The sequence below is a fragment of the Aptenodytes patagonicus genome, chromosome 4 (genome assembly GCF_965638725.1).
Source record: "Aptenodytes patagonicus chromosome 4, bAptPat1.pri.cur, whole genome shotgun sequence".
NCBI lineage: Eukaryota > Metazoa > Chordata > Aves > Sphenisciformes > Spheniscidae > Aptenodytes > Aptenodytes patagonicus.
In genome coordinates, this window is record NC_134952.1 from 1,073,002 (window position 1) to 1,089,593 (window position 16,592).

A 16,592-nucleotide genomic window follows, 5' to 3' on the forward strand; every position below is an offset into this window, starting at 1 on the left:
AGCAGAGCTTTTGTTTTGGGGTTTTTAAACATCACTCTGCTATCATTTAGAGAGTGTCAGAGTGATGAGAGAGAAGAGCAAAGGGCGCTGGAGAGGAATCCTGGGAATGGACCCGAAGGGCACCTCTGTGACCCCGCATGGCTGTGCTGACTCCATCCCTCTCTGTCCAACACCCACCAACCGCTGATTTCCACCCTCCCTAAGAAAGGGAGGGTGACTATGGAGTGATCCTTCAAGTCAGCAACTTATGAACTTCCCAATCCGCAGGGTGCACCCAAAGACTGGGTTCGTTATCCACCACTGCAGCCGTTCTCCCTCCGTTAATCTAATCCCTATGGGAATCCGCTGTATGGCCATTGCACTTTTAGGTCATCACCGCATCCTGGGGCAGCAAGATCCCCCGCTTGGTTTCGCACGCGAGAAGGTGAGCTCCCCTTCGCTCTAAGTCAGTTGCCTCAGTTTAATTAGATCTGCCTTAATCTGAATGCACTAAGCAATAAAAATTGCTTCCTATTCATTTTCTCCCCCCACACACCCATAACTTCATAGATCTTACAACTGTGTGCAGCAGTACTGCGCATGGGGGAAGAGAAAATTAGAATTGCAGATGTCTTTTCAGAGAAAAGCCTTTTTATTAATTGCCATTCAATAGTGGCAGGTGTGAAGTGCTGAACTTGGACAGAGATAACCAGCCACATAAAACAGGACACCAAATGACTCAACAGTAGCTCTTCAAAAATGGACCCAGTGATCACAAAATCATAGAATCGTTTAGGTTGGAAAAGACCTTTAAGATCATCAAGTCCAACCATTAACCTAGCACTGCCAAGTCCACCACTAAACCATGTCCCTAAGCACCACATCTACACGTCTTTTAAACACCTCCAGGGATGGTGACTCCACCACTTCCCTGGGCAGCCTCTTCCAATGTTTAACCACTCTTTCAGTAAAGACATTTTCCCTCATGTCCAATCTAAACCTCCCCTGGCGCAACTTGAGGCCGTTTCCTCTCATCCTATCGCTTGTTACTTGGGAGAAGAGACCGACCCCCACCTCGCTACAACCTCCTTTCAGGTGGTTGTAGGGAGCGATGAGGTCTCCCCTCAGCCTCCTTTTCTCCAGGCTAAACAACCCCAGTTCCCTCAGCCGCTCCTCAGAAGACTTCTTCTCCAGACCCCTCACCAGCCTCGTTGCCCTTCTCTGGACACGCTCCAGCACCTCGACGTCCTTCTTGGAGTGAGGGGCCCAAAACTGAACACAGTATTCGAGGTGCGGCCTCACCAGGGCCGAGTACAGGGGCACGATCGCTTCCCTACTCCTGCTGGCCACACTATTTCTGATACAGGCCAGGATGCCCTTGGCCTTCTTGGCCGCCTGGGCACACTGCCGGCTCATGGTCAGCCGGCTGTCGACCAGCACCCCCAGGTCCTTTTCCGCCGGGCAGCTTTCCAGCCACTCTTCCCCAAGCCTGTAGCGCTGCATGGGGTTGTTGTGGCTGAAGTGCAGGACCCAGCACTTGTCCTTGTTGAACCTCATCCAGTTGGCCTGGGCCCATCGATCCAGCCTGTCCAGGTCCCTCTGCAGAGCCTTCCTACCCTCGAGCAGATCAACGCTCCCGCCCAACTTGGTGTCGTCTGCAAACTGACTGAGGGTGCACTCGATCCCCTCGTCCAGGTCATTGATAACAATGTTAAACAGAACTGGCCCCAAAACTGAGCCCTGGGGAACACCGCTCGTGACCAGCCGCCAACTGGGTTTAACTCCATTCACCACAACTCTTTGGGCCCGGACATCCAGCCAGTTTTTTACCCAGCAAAGAGTACGCGCGTCCAAGCCACGAGCAGCCAGTTTCTCCAGGAGAATGCTGTGGGAAATGGCGTCAAGGGCTTTACTAAAGTCCAGGCAGGCAACATCCACAGGCTTTCCCTCATCCACTAAGCGGGTCACCTTGTCATAGAAGGACATCAGGTGAGTCAAGCAGGACCTGCCTTTCATAAACCCGTGCTGACTGGGCCTGATCACCTGGTTGCCCTGTTCGTGCTGTGTGATGGCACTGAGGACCATCTGCTCCATAACCTTCCCCGGCACCGAGGTCAGGCTGACAGGCCTGTAGTTCCCCAGATCCTCCTTCCGGCCCTTCTTGTAGATGGGTGTCACATTTGCTAACCTCCAGTCAACTGGGACCTCCCCGGTTAGCCAGGACTGCTGATAAATGATGGACAGTGGCTTGGTGAGCACTTCCACCAGCTCCCTCAGTACCCTTGGGTGGATCCCATCTGGCCCCATACACTTGTGTCTGTCTACGTGGTGTGGCAGGTTGCTAATAATTTCCCCTTGGATTATGGGGGCTGCATTCTGCTCCCCATCCCTGTCTTCCAGCTCAGGGGGCTGGGTACCCGGAGAACAACTGGTCTTGCTATTAAAGACTGAGGCAAAGAAGACATTAAGTACCTCAGACTTACAGTACGTCAAACTGAAGAACAGTCAGTGCTATGGTGTTACTAAGAAAACAAGCACCACACGAGTATGCACGAACAAAATCCTACAACACACCCTAAATAACCCTTCTACACCATCTCACTGGTGACTGATTGCCTGTGCCAGCTTAGAAACCACGCTTATCACCAAAAAAACCCCAAACGCTGTCAACTGGAAGGACTTCAGCTTAGGAAAGTAAAAATGGTGAGATGCCTAGAAAGCACGACTCTTTAGAATGGACTGGGGCTACCTATCTTAGCAAGGACAAGACCAGAGAAGAATATTCCTACAACCTCCAACCTGTAGAGGATTGCTGCAAAAACAAGAAGGAATAATCTCTCTTTTGTGCCTGACAGGTCAAAAAGTAGTAGACCTAAAAAAGACTTTTCAACCATGCAACCTGAGTTTCCTAAAGAGGGACGGACAGCAGTACCTGGGGAAGGGCTAACTTCAGAAGAGGCTAGATAAAAATCCATCAGGAATGACACAGCTGAAGAAGAACTTGCTTAAGAGAAAAAAGATGGAGTAGGTGATTTCTTGAGGTTGCCACCAGCCCTGCGACTCTGCGATCCTTTCCCCTTCGCACCTTGAGTCATGTTTTCCAAGTTGAACCATCCTAATGTATAATCTATCTTTGACCTTTTAATTTCCACTGGAACCTTTATGAGATGGAACAGCCAGACTGGTACATGGTTTCCAAGACCCAGTAGTACCATGCATTTATAGGTTTGAGACCAGGTCAACATCACACTGCTGACTTCCTAATGAGGAAGATCATTTGTGCAGAACAAGGTATGAGATGGTTTAAGATGTATAACACAAAATAAACCCAAAGCAAGAAGATTTTCCTTTGAAACCACGTAAGAAGTTAAAAGTAAAGAGAATTGCCATAGTGAAGCTATATAGTTAAAAAAAGAATAAATAAATGCAAAAAAAAGTTTTGGTTTAAAAAATGTTATGGTTTAAATATCATTCAAATTAAGGAGATGCCTTTTTGAAAATGTATCTCATGTATTTTCAATTAACTTACTTTTTCATCCAAATATAGCTTATTAATCAGTGACCCAGCATCTCTTGAAAACAACACAATGTTGCCTAGTGCAGAAATTCATTGCAGAATGAGATTCCTCTGCTGATCAAGAAGATAAAGTTCCCAATTCAGTGCTAGCCCTTCACAGGGCACAAAAGCAGGACAGAAAGTTTAGCCATACAGTCCTGATCGGGATTTAAGTTGACTTGGGGCCACCTGAAATACAGCATTACAGTACGGAGGGAAGCCGGCAGCTGTGTTACATATGAATGGGGGAAGATAATGCATCCAGCTCATATTTAGCACGTGCACTCTTAAAACAATGAACGCTGGTATTTCTGCAAGCGTGATATTATACAAAATACCCCAAAGCTAAAATCACGCGAGTGAAGATACGTATTAGAGATGCAATACGGAGGGGCATTTATTTTATTGCTGGTTGCACGTATGTTCAAAGACCAGCACTATTGACAAAAAGACCAAGATCAAATAGAGAATGAATAGCTGGAACAAAACACACTCTCACCACTGGACCCACGGATGATTCCCTGGAGAAACCCTTACAAAGAGGGCTCAGTATTTCTCAAATAAGTTTCTGTGTATATTTTTCCCATGTGCCGTTTTATAGATCACATAGTAACGGAACTCAAGAGAGATCCTGAGGGTACAGAGATGGACTTCACAGTGCACCACCAACAAAGTAGCTGTTTGTAGAATGGGAAACAGCAACAAGCCTTTGCAAACAAACAATGTGGAATGCTTGGCTAGAAACAATAGCTTAAAAAAAAAAAAAAACAAACAACAACGAAACCTCTTTCATGGTATTTCCAGTGGCCTCATCCTGCAATCGACTGCTGGATGAATCCTTGCCATGGAAAATGCCATTGTAATAGTACGGGTGCTTCTGGTGTCAGGACATCCCGCACGAAGGTGTTCCTGCGAGCACGCGTCCGTTTGTGGGATGGAGACCTGTGTGTGTAAAGCTAGAAGCCTGCTAGGAAATGCCAGAGGTAGCTTTAAATGAACAAATAAATGTATGAAAAGCAGCAGTCAGCACACTGAAGTTAAAGTTCTTCCTTCTCTTCCAGAAAACTTGCTTTTCTGAGATATTTTTCCCCCCTTATTTATAACTTCATCTTTTCTAATGCCCATTGAACGGTCTCCCATGCTCCTAGACTCCCAGAAAGGTCCTTCTCAACAGGGCAGACTCCACTCAGCCAGAAAGACTTGCTGTGCTGGTCTCTGGAGACAGTCCACGCCTTTTTGGGTGCCGCACAGCTCAGCCCCATTCACTAAGTGACTGTTCTGGGAGGTAGCTTTTGGTTTTCAAATCAAGGACACACCTTGCCGCTGCAGCAAGGGATGGCACAGCAGTCTCCCCCGCCTCTGTTTCTGACTCGTGTAGGAAAATGAGGAAGGTTCTCTGACCTCTGACACCGATTAAGTCATTGCTGTGCTTTTTTATATGCCTCAAATTGTGGAATACTTCTATTTTAAGGCACAGCAGCCAAGCTTCAACTACAAGCCCACCTGGCCCCTACACATAGGAACACCTCCAACCTCTAGGTCCTTTTTCTCCCCAGAAACCTGCCTCGTTTCCCCCCCCACCACTTATCCACATTCTGATCCTACAAATGGCTTTTCCCACATACTACTAAACACAGTTTTTCAGAAAATAGGTAAATTCCGCCTTTCTCTCATCTTTCTGCACAGCTTTAAAGGCCACAATACTTGGAAAGCCCATTCCTAGCTGTAACCATTTTACTTTCTCCATTCCCAGCTCTAACCGTTTTACCTTCTAGTGAAGCCAACCAAACCTGGAGATGCTACTGAAAAAGAATCGAGCTGTGCGTTTGTTTACAGTCTTTCAGTATTTAGTGAAATTAGTAGTTATTTTCCACTGCTGTTCCTGCTTACACCTAAACACCTTACAATGCTCTGATGTTCATTTGCTTTTTAAATATTAACATCGCACTTGCCAACATTGGGCAGACACCTCGTGACTGCAGAGTCAGATCTGCATCAGACCTCTTTGCTGATTTGTCTCAGACACAACGCTACCTCTAATGAGAATTCAATGTCAGATGGGGCACTAGAGTAGATGCTGCTAGAGCAGACGTACTTCTGACTGTAGAGCTTATTTTTGCTTAAGAAATTGGTATAAGGCATACCAGGAAAAGCACATTTCCTGATGCAAAACAGGCTTAGCTTTAAGCTTTCTTGTGCTTTTAACACACCACATTGTTCCAGTTTACCCAAATAATTGCCAACCTTCAAATGACTAACCTATTGCTACAGGAAGAATGAAGATATATGTATTTTATTTAATTTTTTATTTTTTAGATAGAGGAGAGATGCTCTAGACAAAAGGAGAAAAGGAGACATTCACGTGGTTTCACAGAATCCCAGAGTGGTTGAGGTTGGAAGGTCCAACTTGAGGTCATCTGGTCCAAGCCCCCTGCTCAAGCAGCGCCACCTAGAGCCGGATGCCCAGGACCATCTCTAGGCGGCTTTCTCTTACCTTCAGTTTCTGAGCTTCTCCTCTAACTTTCAGCAGCTCCGTGATGGAGTCCACAAAGCCCTGATAATGGAAGTTGCACATTTTCTCAATCTCACGATCATGGTTTCTGATTCGTGCTTCCAGTTTCTCCATGAAACGGCCGTGTTCTTCTCCATCATAGACAGACCTAAAAAGAAGATGCCAACGTCGGTCAGGATTCCAATATCTGTTACTGTCATTGCTTACAAGAAATATCCAAAACATGAGCTTTAAAAAAAACCCTCCTGTGGTAAAGGGACAGTTCTGCTTTTTATTTGCACGCACCAGGCACCAAACTCAGGTTTGAAAATCTTTCTATTCCAGCCTTTCTTTTTCTTTTTCCACCTGTCAAATACCAGCTTGATGTTCCCTCAGAGACCACAACACTGCCAAGCCAGCGCTGAATCACCTGAAACAAAGTCTTCGTGCTCTAGCCTTGAGCTCAGCCATCTCTGATCACTATCTGCTATCGTATGCTGTAACACTGAGCACTCCTCTTGGACAATTTACTGGGTGTTCTTCGTGCTTCTGGGTAAAATCTACAATGTAAAAGTATCACCTATACAGCTGCCAAAATCCATTCCCCTTTTCAGCCCTAGTTTTGCCAGCACAGTTGGCAGTGTTGCTGAAAGGCCAACAGAGCTGAAGACTACCCAAACTGATGGGGATACCCCGAGCCAAGATACTGTGTGTGCAAGCTGCAGGTAACCGGTAATCTTTGCTACAACCAAACAAAAACACTAGTGTTAAATTTAAGGGTGGAAGTTAAAAAAAAAAAATAAATCTATCCTTTGTATTTACTTAAATTCCACGCAACTGGGAAGAGAAGCTTGAACTGCCACGTCAAAACACTTTTTGTTCTGTCCATTACCAATGCACACTGTCTGGTAACGATGATTATTTCCAACCGTTTTGTAAAGCAGCCTAGAAGGCGACTCTCTCATCCGCAGAAAGAGCCGCTCTGCAGAAGCAATAGATCACGACTGCAAAATAAGCGAATGTTATTCTAGAAAGCAGAGGGATTGTGTCACACCCTGAAATGGTATGGGATTTTCTAGGGGGTCGTTTTCTTAGGGTTTTTTTTTATAGTAAACATAGATATTTTCTACAGAGTGTGGAAATCCCACCCTTAGATTTGTCTCTGTGAAGTTTTAGTATTTTGAGGAGCAGTGCTAACTCCTAAACCTGAATTCTCTCCCAATCCGAAAAAATTAAGTACGCAGTGAGCTTTATGGAGTCTGAGCTTGCACCATGTCAGAACGTAAGGCTAAATTTATTATACACTGGACTCCATGCAGCAATTAGAGATAAAAGATGGTGAATGACAGAGCTGTAACAAGCTATAAGAATTAAAAAACAAACAAAAAAAAGACTGATCGCAGCAGTGACAAGCAACACTTCAGAAAGAACCAGAACTAGATGAATCCAACTGGACACGTTAAATCTTTCTGCCTGCAGAAAGCACCGTGATCCCTTGGTGTGATCTGCGCTCACAAGTCCCTTTGGAGAATCCCACCTCTGCAATCCACAAAGGTCTCAAAATAATACAAAAAATACCAGGACAGGACTAAAAGCTGGAGGAAATCTACTTAATTACCATTCTTTAAAATCTGCCCTAGCAATTTCAATTATACAGTTTCAGTAAACCATTCTCAATGGCAAAACAAAAATGTCAAATCTTTATAAGCCTATTTAAAACTCAGTGTAAAATAACAGTCACCAAGAGTAGAAGTCTTCAAAGGTGACCATATTGCCTCCTTTATTCCAAGGTAGAAGCTGATTGGTGCTAAAGGTGACAAAGAGATATAACTTCCTAAAATTATATCAATGCCACCACTAGCACGATGCTAGAGGTTTTTCCTTACAGTTTAGCAGAGTTTTGCTGGTAAAATATGAAAGTTGGAGACAGAGTGCCATCTAGTGCTGCGCAGCCTCTTTGCAGGGTCCCTCACGAAACTCAACCAGGCACCTCCGCTCTGACAAACTCGTAACTCAAAGATAACTCACATAGAAAAAGCAAATAAAGCTAGACAAGTTGTGTTTTCATTCAAGTATAAATTTAAAAAAGCCCCACGCAACAGTAATTATGGGTGCCAAATAAATGTGTTTGCATTCAAAGGAAAATACCATCGGCATTTACAGAGGCATCTATCAACGGAGAAAAATCTCAAAACTACTTACAAACTCTAGGCAAAGTTTCCTTTGCAGATGGCTAACCTAAGACAAAGGTCCAATGACTAAAACCTTTTTATTAATTTTTTTTTTTTTTAGCCAAACTCTAGTGTTAAAAAAAAAAAAGTTGGTGACCAGCAGCAATGAAACCCCAGCACGTTAGAGGTCAGCTCTAAGCTTATATTTAAACAAACTCTGTATCTTCCCTTTTGAGCTCTCCTATTCACCCACAACCCTCCCTCCAATGAAGAACCAGGATCCTTCACTTCATCCTCCCTCTAAGACACAAGCGAACGGGCAACAGCCAAGCAAGTCCCAGACCAAACCGCAGTGCACTCCAAAGTTGCAGGATGTCAACTCCAAAGTTACGGGATGTCAAGTTCTTGCTCTGTATTGAACGTCATCATACAAGCAGACTACAGTGACTATGCAGTGACTCTTAGCTCAAAATAAATGACGTACGGACTCAGTTTGATTGCAAGAAGAATAAATCTATCCCCTGCAATGACGTCAAAACACCCCTCAAGTCCCAAACTCTACCATCATCATCTTTGGTTCCCTGGCTCTGGTAGAGATCCACCTTCCTCAGCAGTTTCTGCCACCACCTGAGCTATACCATCACTCTTGGAAAACCATCCTCGTGATCCCACATCCTTGATGTTTGTGCACTGTTATCTACCTAGCAATTGCCAACTTTCTTGAGACCAACTCTGGTTCTCACCTGATCCACTCAACTGAGCACCTTCATTACGTATTTCTTCCTTTTCAGGATTACCACATCTGGGGCATTATACTTCCCACTTCTTGTCTACCAAACCTTCGGGACACGCACTGCCTTATTCTGGAGCTACAGGTCTCTCCAGCTGCTCCCCTCTACCTCATTTCTTCTGCACACACACTCTGCTCCTAGTAACATCTCTCCTAGTTCAAACGCTAATTATAGCCTGATCTGGATCTTCAGTTAACTGTCCTGAAGCGACTAGTAATTCAGAAGACATTAGAAGGTGATGCACAAAAAAATTTCTAGAAAGAAAAAAGTCTTACATGTGTATTTATACCCACTAATAATCACGACAGCACACAATGCAAAAATAAAGGAAAACAAAAATAAAAATTAAAATTGGTGTGAGTTGTTCATTCTCTTGGTTGTAAATAACAAAGCACTGTGACAATGCTATAGAAAATTATCTTTGAGGCTGCTTTTTTTTTTTTCTTCTTTGCCATAAAAACTGCTGGTCAGATAGCTTTAGTAATAAGCCTCCTCCACAAAAAGCCTTTTGATTAAAAAAGTCTGAGAAAGAAAGGTCTGTCCCACATACACTTATCTTATAACTCCGGAGCAGGCTGTAATTCTCCGATTGAAGACTACGCTCAGTGACAGATCTGTCCGGTTTACATTTTTTAAGTACATTCACTAAATAAAACCATTTAAGATGACTTTAAAAAGTTCTTGGATTGTATTGTTAAGTTTCACAATTTCCGTATTCGTTTAAAAAAAAAAATCCACTTCATTTTTTTCAAAAGGTCAGCTGGAAAAATCTTTCCAGGAAAGCCCTAACAGGCAAATGCATCAGGAGTTTCCATCCGTAGCCTTGCGTTATTGCAGAGTTTATCCCCCAAGACAGGGGCAACCAAACCTGGCCCACACCAAGCGGCCAAACTATTAACAACAGGGATGCCGCAGACACGGACTTGTGGCACAGCCGGATGCTGAGGTGCCTTTTCCATTTTCCAAGCAGCAGAAAGTGAGCAGGAGCTCACACAGAAGCCCGACGTGTTGATGCTGAGCCTTTCACATCTCCATACTCCCCCCGCATCCCAGAGCCTCGCTCGACTCTGCCTGTACTCAGCCCCCACGTTGCACTGGATAGTCTACTGCACTCTCGATCACTTCATCATCCACAACAGCAAAAATTGGGGAAAGAGCAGAGGTTTGGGGAACACAGCCCAAGAGAAGACTGAAAGAGACAATAAGCTCAGCTACAAGTCTCCTTAAAATGTGGTCGGAGGCAGGACATCTTGGGTCCTGCCACCAAGCACCAACACAACCTACATTGTCTCCAGCCGTGCTTTAGACACTTCATCTGGCTGTTCTCAGGCTGGCAGGTCCTATGCCAGACACCATATACATGCTGAAAGAACGCCAGGGGAGCTTAAAGTTATTGCACGTGTATAAATTAATGCCAGAAAATATTGAGGAACTAGCTTTGCAGGTCCTCCCTATGTCTCACGCTCAACTGGTTAACGACGGGGGCTTCAGGCAGTCTCGGAGAAGGCCAAGCCGCAAGGCTGACCCTGCAACTTCATTCCCAATGAGAGCTGCCTGCAGGACGGGGGACTCAGAAGTAACCTAAATAAATTCAGCTGAAAGTACAGAGGAGGGAAATCTCTGGGGGCGAAATGAAAGAGATCTGGAACAATGCAAGGAGGACGTTCTGGGGACAGTGGAACCAAAGTGACTTGCTTTTGTTTTCAATTAATAAGTGGAAAAAATTCCTGAGTCTGTTGTGGACTTCAATTTTATTTTCTTTTTTTCCCCTTTAAACTTCTGTAGTGGTTTTAATCCCTCAGAAACATTTTCTTCTCATTAAGCTACATAAAAGCATTAGCAGTTTGTTTAATCTTATTCTAACTTTTGTAATAAACAAATTAACTACTGAGTAATGCAAAAAAAAAAAGATTTCAAGAGTGGTGCAACAGCTCCACGGAAAAAAGGTCAAAGAAAGTTTGCAAGATTAATACCTTTTCAATATCTTAACTGTCAGAGTTCACAGCTTCAAGCCTTGTGCTTCATAAAGTTTGTCCATGTACTGACACAGCATTAGCAAGTTGTACTCCAAAGACACCCCACTTACTTGGTGCATTACACCTGAAATTATCTCAGTGGAAGAGCAAGTGTAGAATTTGCTTCTTGTTTTCATTCTGCTCATTAAAGAGAATTTAAGTCCACTCTGTTTTGCCGTATCACCCACACAGGTTTACATTTACATCACAAATACAGAGAGAAAACACAACTTTTTTTTCCTTTTTGGAGAAGTATAAAATGTTTAATCATAAGTATTTTTCATTCTTACAGTTTAGAAAGCATTCCCACGTGTACTTTTCCTACTTAGACCCACTTATCTTGCACGCACCACCATCATTTTCAGTTTACAACAGAAATCATTCCAATCACTAAAATTCAGCAAAATACCAGCAATATCCCATTATCACAAGATCCTGGAGTAGAAAACAAAGTGGTTTCAGAAGAGCACCACTATACTTTATTATTTGGCAGGATAACCCTGGTTTCATAGCTGGGAACACCTTGATTTCAGCAAGGTCCTGGCATGGCCCCGGTGGGTATCCTCACAAGCACTCCAGGAGAAATGCTGCATAGAAAATAACCATAAACCACACGCGTACGCTACTCAGAAACCATCCTAAAAACGATGTTACTTGTCAATGACTGGCCTCAACCAGAAGGAGCTTTTCAACAGGGCTTCTACATGTGTTTGTTCTGGGCCTGGTTTTCTTCAGTGGTTTTATTAGCAAATTGGAAAATATAATGCAAGCTGTACTTTCGAAACATGTTGGTAACACCAAAGTGAAGGGAGTCGCAAGCCTTCTGGAAAGCGGCAGCCAAAGAGCTCAAGAAACTGGAAGTGTTTCCAGAAGTCAAGAGGTCAATAAAGGCAAGCGCGTGGTACTGGTCCAAGGAAAGGTCAAAATCAGCAGCACAAGTACAACGGGATCAGAGGGGAGGCAGGAGAGACCACAAACTCCACGCCAGCCACCTGCCACGGCACCTTATTTATTGGCCCATGAAGAGCCAAAGGAATTGGGGTTAGATTTGAAGAGAAAGGGCTGGCGAGGACACGGGGAGCTCAGAGCCATGGAAAAAGACCTCCACTACGTTAAAGAGGGAGGAATGTGAGGAGTTCTGCAGAACTGTTACGGGAAGGACAAGAGCAGACTGATTTGCAAAGAACTAGGTTAGATTTTGCAATAACATGCAACTGAAGACAGTCAAAGCCCTGGAACAAAGCATGCTAGGACACTGGAAACCCCGTTCATCAGAGTTTAAAAATAACTTGCACAGATGTTTGTTCAGGGATGGAGAGAGGATTTGTTGCTGCTCTGGAGGGGGGGGGGGAAATAGGCTGCGGGACCTCAGGCAACACCACCGACCTGGAGTGGTAGAGCAGTTCGGCAACAGTTAAAATACCTTCTAGCTTTTTTTTTTTCCCTCCTTTTTTTCTCTTTTTAAAGCAGGGTCAACCTTTAGAAACTCACAGAGCCTTAGCTCTTATCCCTATTCCACACTGAACTGCCAGAGACCAGAGTAGAGCAGAGCACAGACAGGAGCATCAGTCCAGCCTCACACCTCCCACATCCAACACAAGAGAGCCATTTCAGCCTCACCAGAGAAATACACTATAAACTCCAGATGACTGACAGAATAAGGCCAAGCAGACTGAGAAAAAGCCAAATTAAAACATGATTTATCATGCAGATGCAGAGGCACCTGCCACAGCAGTGCCCTGGAAGCCACCACTGCAAGCGACAGGTGGTATGTGGGTATAATATCACAGAAACAGAAGAAAAAGCATTGTGTGAAAGCAAAGTAGAGATATTATTAATATGCAAAATCCTTGTCTTTTGGAAAGTATCTTTTATATTACGGCCTTTATCAGCACCACACCATACGCGAGCTGTAGTCACACCTGAGCCCAGACATTGCATTTGCAGAACGAAAGACGCTACCAGTCCCAACATCAGTGTAGTGATGAAAAACTTAAAGGCCAGAATTCGAGGACAAGGCAAGAGGCACAAACCACCCTACAAAGCCACTGCCGGACACTAAAGTCTACCTGAACCACCAAATTCCAGAAAGGGTCAACTTCTGTATTTCTGTATATATCTACAGATTGCAGGAGAGAGGAAAGAGGGGAAGAAGATACGAGGCTCCACTATGTTTGGTGCAAATGATCCCCTCCTTAAAAACCTTTTAATACTCTCTCACCATTCAATGTACAAGCTATGACATCAAGTTAAAAAGCACGCTCATTGCCCCATCTTTTTCAGACAGAACACGAAAGAATGCAGTTTGGCCACGTCTCACTCCCCACTCCCAAAACACTGCGAGATGAAGACCATCTCCATCACAAGGGTGACAGTTCCGGAGACAAGCACTTTCTACCGGACACCACTCTTCTCTTGCTGTGCTATTTACCCTATCAGCAGCACAAGAGGAGAAAATGAACACTTGACAATGAAGAGGAAAGGCACCCTCCTGAAGCATCCACTAATCAGATTACTGATAACAGAATATAATTTTTATAAACTTCACAGAATTAATGTTCTAGCCATTACATCCATAAAAGTAGATTACCACAGAAAAATTTTAATGTCTATACTTGCTGTGTTATTGTCCAATAAAAGTTTTTTCCTACTAGCAAAGTTCATTTTGTTGTCTTACGCATTGTTTAAATAAGTTGATTTTTTTTTTGGTGCATCCTTGGCTTTAAGTCTTGGACCCTCCTTTCTGCCGTGAAGCAATGTCGTCGCAACATCCAACAGACGCACAACAAATCCTCAAGACAGGCATGATATCAAAAGCGCTGCATTATAAAACCACACAAAGCACATTAAAATTGACAGCAGCATGCCTGATAACTTTCATGCTCAAAGCATGCGTACCAGCGCCTTTGCAAGAGGACTGGGGCAGCAACGCTAGCCAGCACGACAGACGGGCTTACGCGTTGCTCACGCATGGTCTTTAAGACCAAAGCAGCAGCGTCACTGCCTCCATCACCTCCACGGGCGGTATGGTGTACGACAAAACAGCGCTTGGCACAGACATCCCTGCCTGGCAGCGTGCGGTGCTCAGCAGCGCCAGCTTCCAGCTCCTTTCCTCTTGCAGAAGAGCATGGTTCATTATCAAGGTCAACTCAAGGTCTCACTCACAGGCAAAAGTTGAACGGGATGGCACAATTCAGCTCTTCGCTGCCAGTTCATTGTGTCGAGAAGTTCCTGACTTTCAGCAGCAGACAGATTTGTGCTCCGCACGCAGCTTTGCCAGTGGAAAAAGCTCTCTGCCAGCTCCTACTCCAGTCCCACTAACAACTTCTGCCTTCCTGCTTCAGCCCTTATACCCTCTCCCCGCACCACCAGCACCCCAAAAAAGAGTGAGGCTATTTCTAAACATTTTTGTAACCTTGATCAATTTAATCAAACCAGATTAGGAGTAATCACACAAATGGCTCCAGAAGGAAACTTCATGCAACAGGGACTTCTGGCAGAGACAAGCAGCTTGCTGACCCAATTTCTCCCATCAGCACAGCCCGAGCTAGAGAAAGCTTGCTCTCATTTACAGTCTAATAATTGCTTTCTAAAACTCACGTGCAAGTCTCAGATTGGAAAACATGTAGGCCTCAGTAGATGCCTGGCACCCTTTGAGACACCTGCTTAGGACACGTCAACCCGACACAGGACCTACAAAGGACCAGTGCTTTTTTAGAGAGGCAGCTGGAGGCAAGACAAGACACATCCCGGCATCGCAAGTGGCACTAGGTACCTCTGTTTCTGCGGCCGAGTCACTCCCTGCGTGCGTTAGCTCAGTTTAAGAATGAAAAGTCCTTTTGTTCAGTTTGAGAAGACTCAGGTCACGAACCCACAGTTACACATGCCAAAAAGCAGAGGGGTTCTGTAAGAGACACGCTCAGAAATCAATTTGGCTTGATGAACATACATGAAAGGGCTTCCCCAAAAGATAAAACTGGGAATGGAAGAATACATTTACTGCATGTTACCTTACTCTTGTAGTTCTCCATTGCCTCATTTCTCCACCACATTCCCAGGACCCATGCAGTCAAAATAAGAATTAATAGTGATGCTCAAGAGTCTCAGAGTGGCAATGAATTTTCAATTAAGCTTCACAAAAAGCTTTGTCAGAAATATATTTTACAGACTGTGTTTCAGTTGAGGAGGGAAGTGAAGTGATTTTAAGGCAAAACAACAGGTCAGGACCAGCTCTAAGAACAGAATCCAGATGCAGAAGCTCAGAGTGTATCTGTTAGGGCTTGGGAGCTCAATATATGGCATGCATTTGCTATAAAAAACAGAAATAGCTGAGCTACCCCTGCTGAGCTGGACCCACTCAACAGGAGCAGCATTCTGGACTCCAACAAAACCGACCAAAAGACCTCTGTAAGAGAGAGTCACTAACCCTGCCTTAAGCCTCTGTTGTCCCAACTGATCCAGGGTTGAGGTTTGGGACTCTAATGCTGAGTTTCGGATGAGTAAACCCCTCCTTGCCAACAAATCTCAACCTCATCCCCAAACTGCTGCTCACTTCTGAATTGCAATGCCGTAATTGAAAGCCCATCCTCTTTTTAACTATAGGTGCCTACTCTGGCAAACTCATCTGGAGGACATGAGACACAGCAACATCCTCAGGAAGGAAAGCTGGATTAAAAAGCAGCAGCGTTTGGGATGTACGACTACCAGAAGAGGCCCAGACTCACAGTCCCATGCAAATATTTGCGTCTATTGAAGAGAGGAAAAACAGTAATGGGCTTAAGTTGCCCAGGAGAACTAGGTTAAACATTAGACAAAGTTTTCTAACTGTTAAGAGTGGCAGAAATCCAAAAGGGATCATCAAGGCATGTTATGGAATCCCTTTAAATTGATCACTTCTAAGAATAAATTAGAAAAACATCAAGCAGGAGTGGATTAGACGCATTTGCTGCTGGAGAGACCAAATACCTCCTCAGATAGGGAGAGGATTCAGTAGGTGGCTTCTTGAGATCCCCTGAAGCCCTGTTTTCTATAGGTCCAACCTACAGAACAGCTGAAGCTCTTTGGAAACCACCTGATCTTAGCCAATGCTGTACTAAGCCCTGAAGCTGAAAGAAATAGTGTCTCTGACCCCGGGTACTAAATCCTTCCAGGTTTTTACAAGGATTTCAAAGAACCCAACTCAACTTTCACTGATGGCAACAGACAAATTCCCATTTCCTTCATTTGTACAAGACCAGGTCTTCAGTTAGAAAATACTCTAAAGCCTTAAGCGTGCACTTATGACAACAAAGCACTTTTAGACTATACGTTACTGGAAAAATAGAGCCACCATAAAGCCACAGCCATCTCCGGGGTGGAATATAGAGCTATTCTGTGCCAGACAAGATTCTGAAGGAAACGAAGAATAATTATCCTAATTGAAAATATAATGGAACAACTTGGTTATAATGTCCCTATTAAAGAATGAAATTCAGACGATAAAAGACTTTAAGAGGGAAAGCTTGAACAAATTAGCATTCAGCCTCCAGAAGAGCCCGGAAACGTAAGGAGCAACCCAAAGCCAGGCAAGCCAGAACAGCTACAACAAAC

The 16,592-nt window shown here is 44.3% G+C and overlaps 1 protein-coding gene across 4 annotated transcripts in view; it reads right to left on the reverse strand.

Annotated features, from left to right (window-relative positions):
• The window catches only part of EXOC6B (exocyst complex component 6B), a 319,252-nt gene that overhangs the window by 259,919 nt on the left and 42,741 nt on the right, over window positions 1-16,592 (reverse strand). For all 4 annotated transcript variants that reach the window (XM_076335628.1, XM_076335627.1, XM_076335626.1 and 1 more), the window contains exon 2: window positions 6,030-6,195. In XM_076335628.1, coding sequence (XP_076191743.1) covers window positions 6,030-6,195 — 166 coding nt within the window. The remainder of the gene's footprint in view (window positions 1-6,029; window positions 6,196-16,592) is intronic.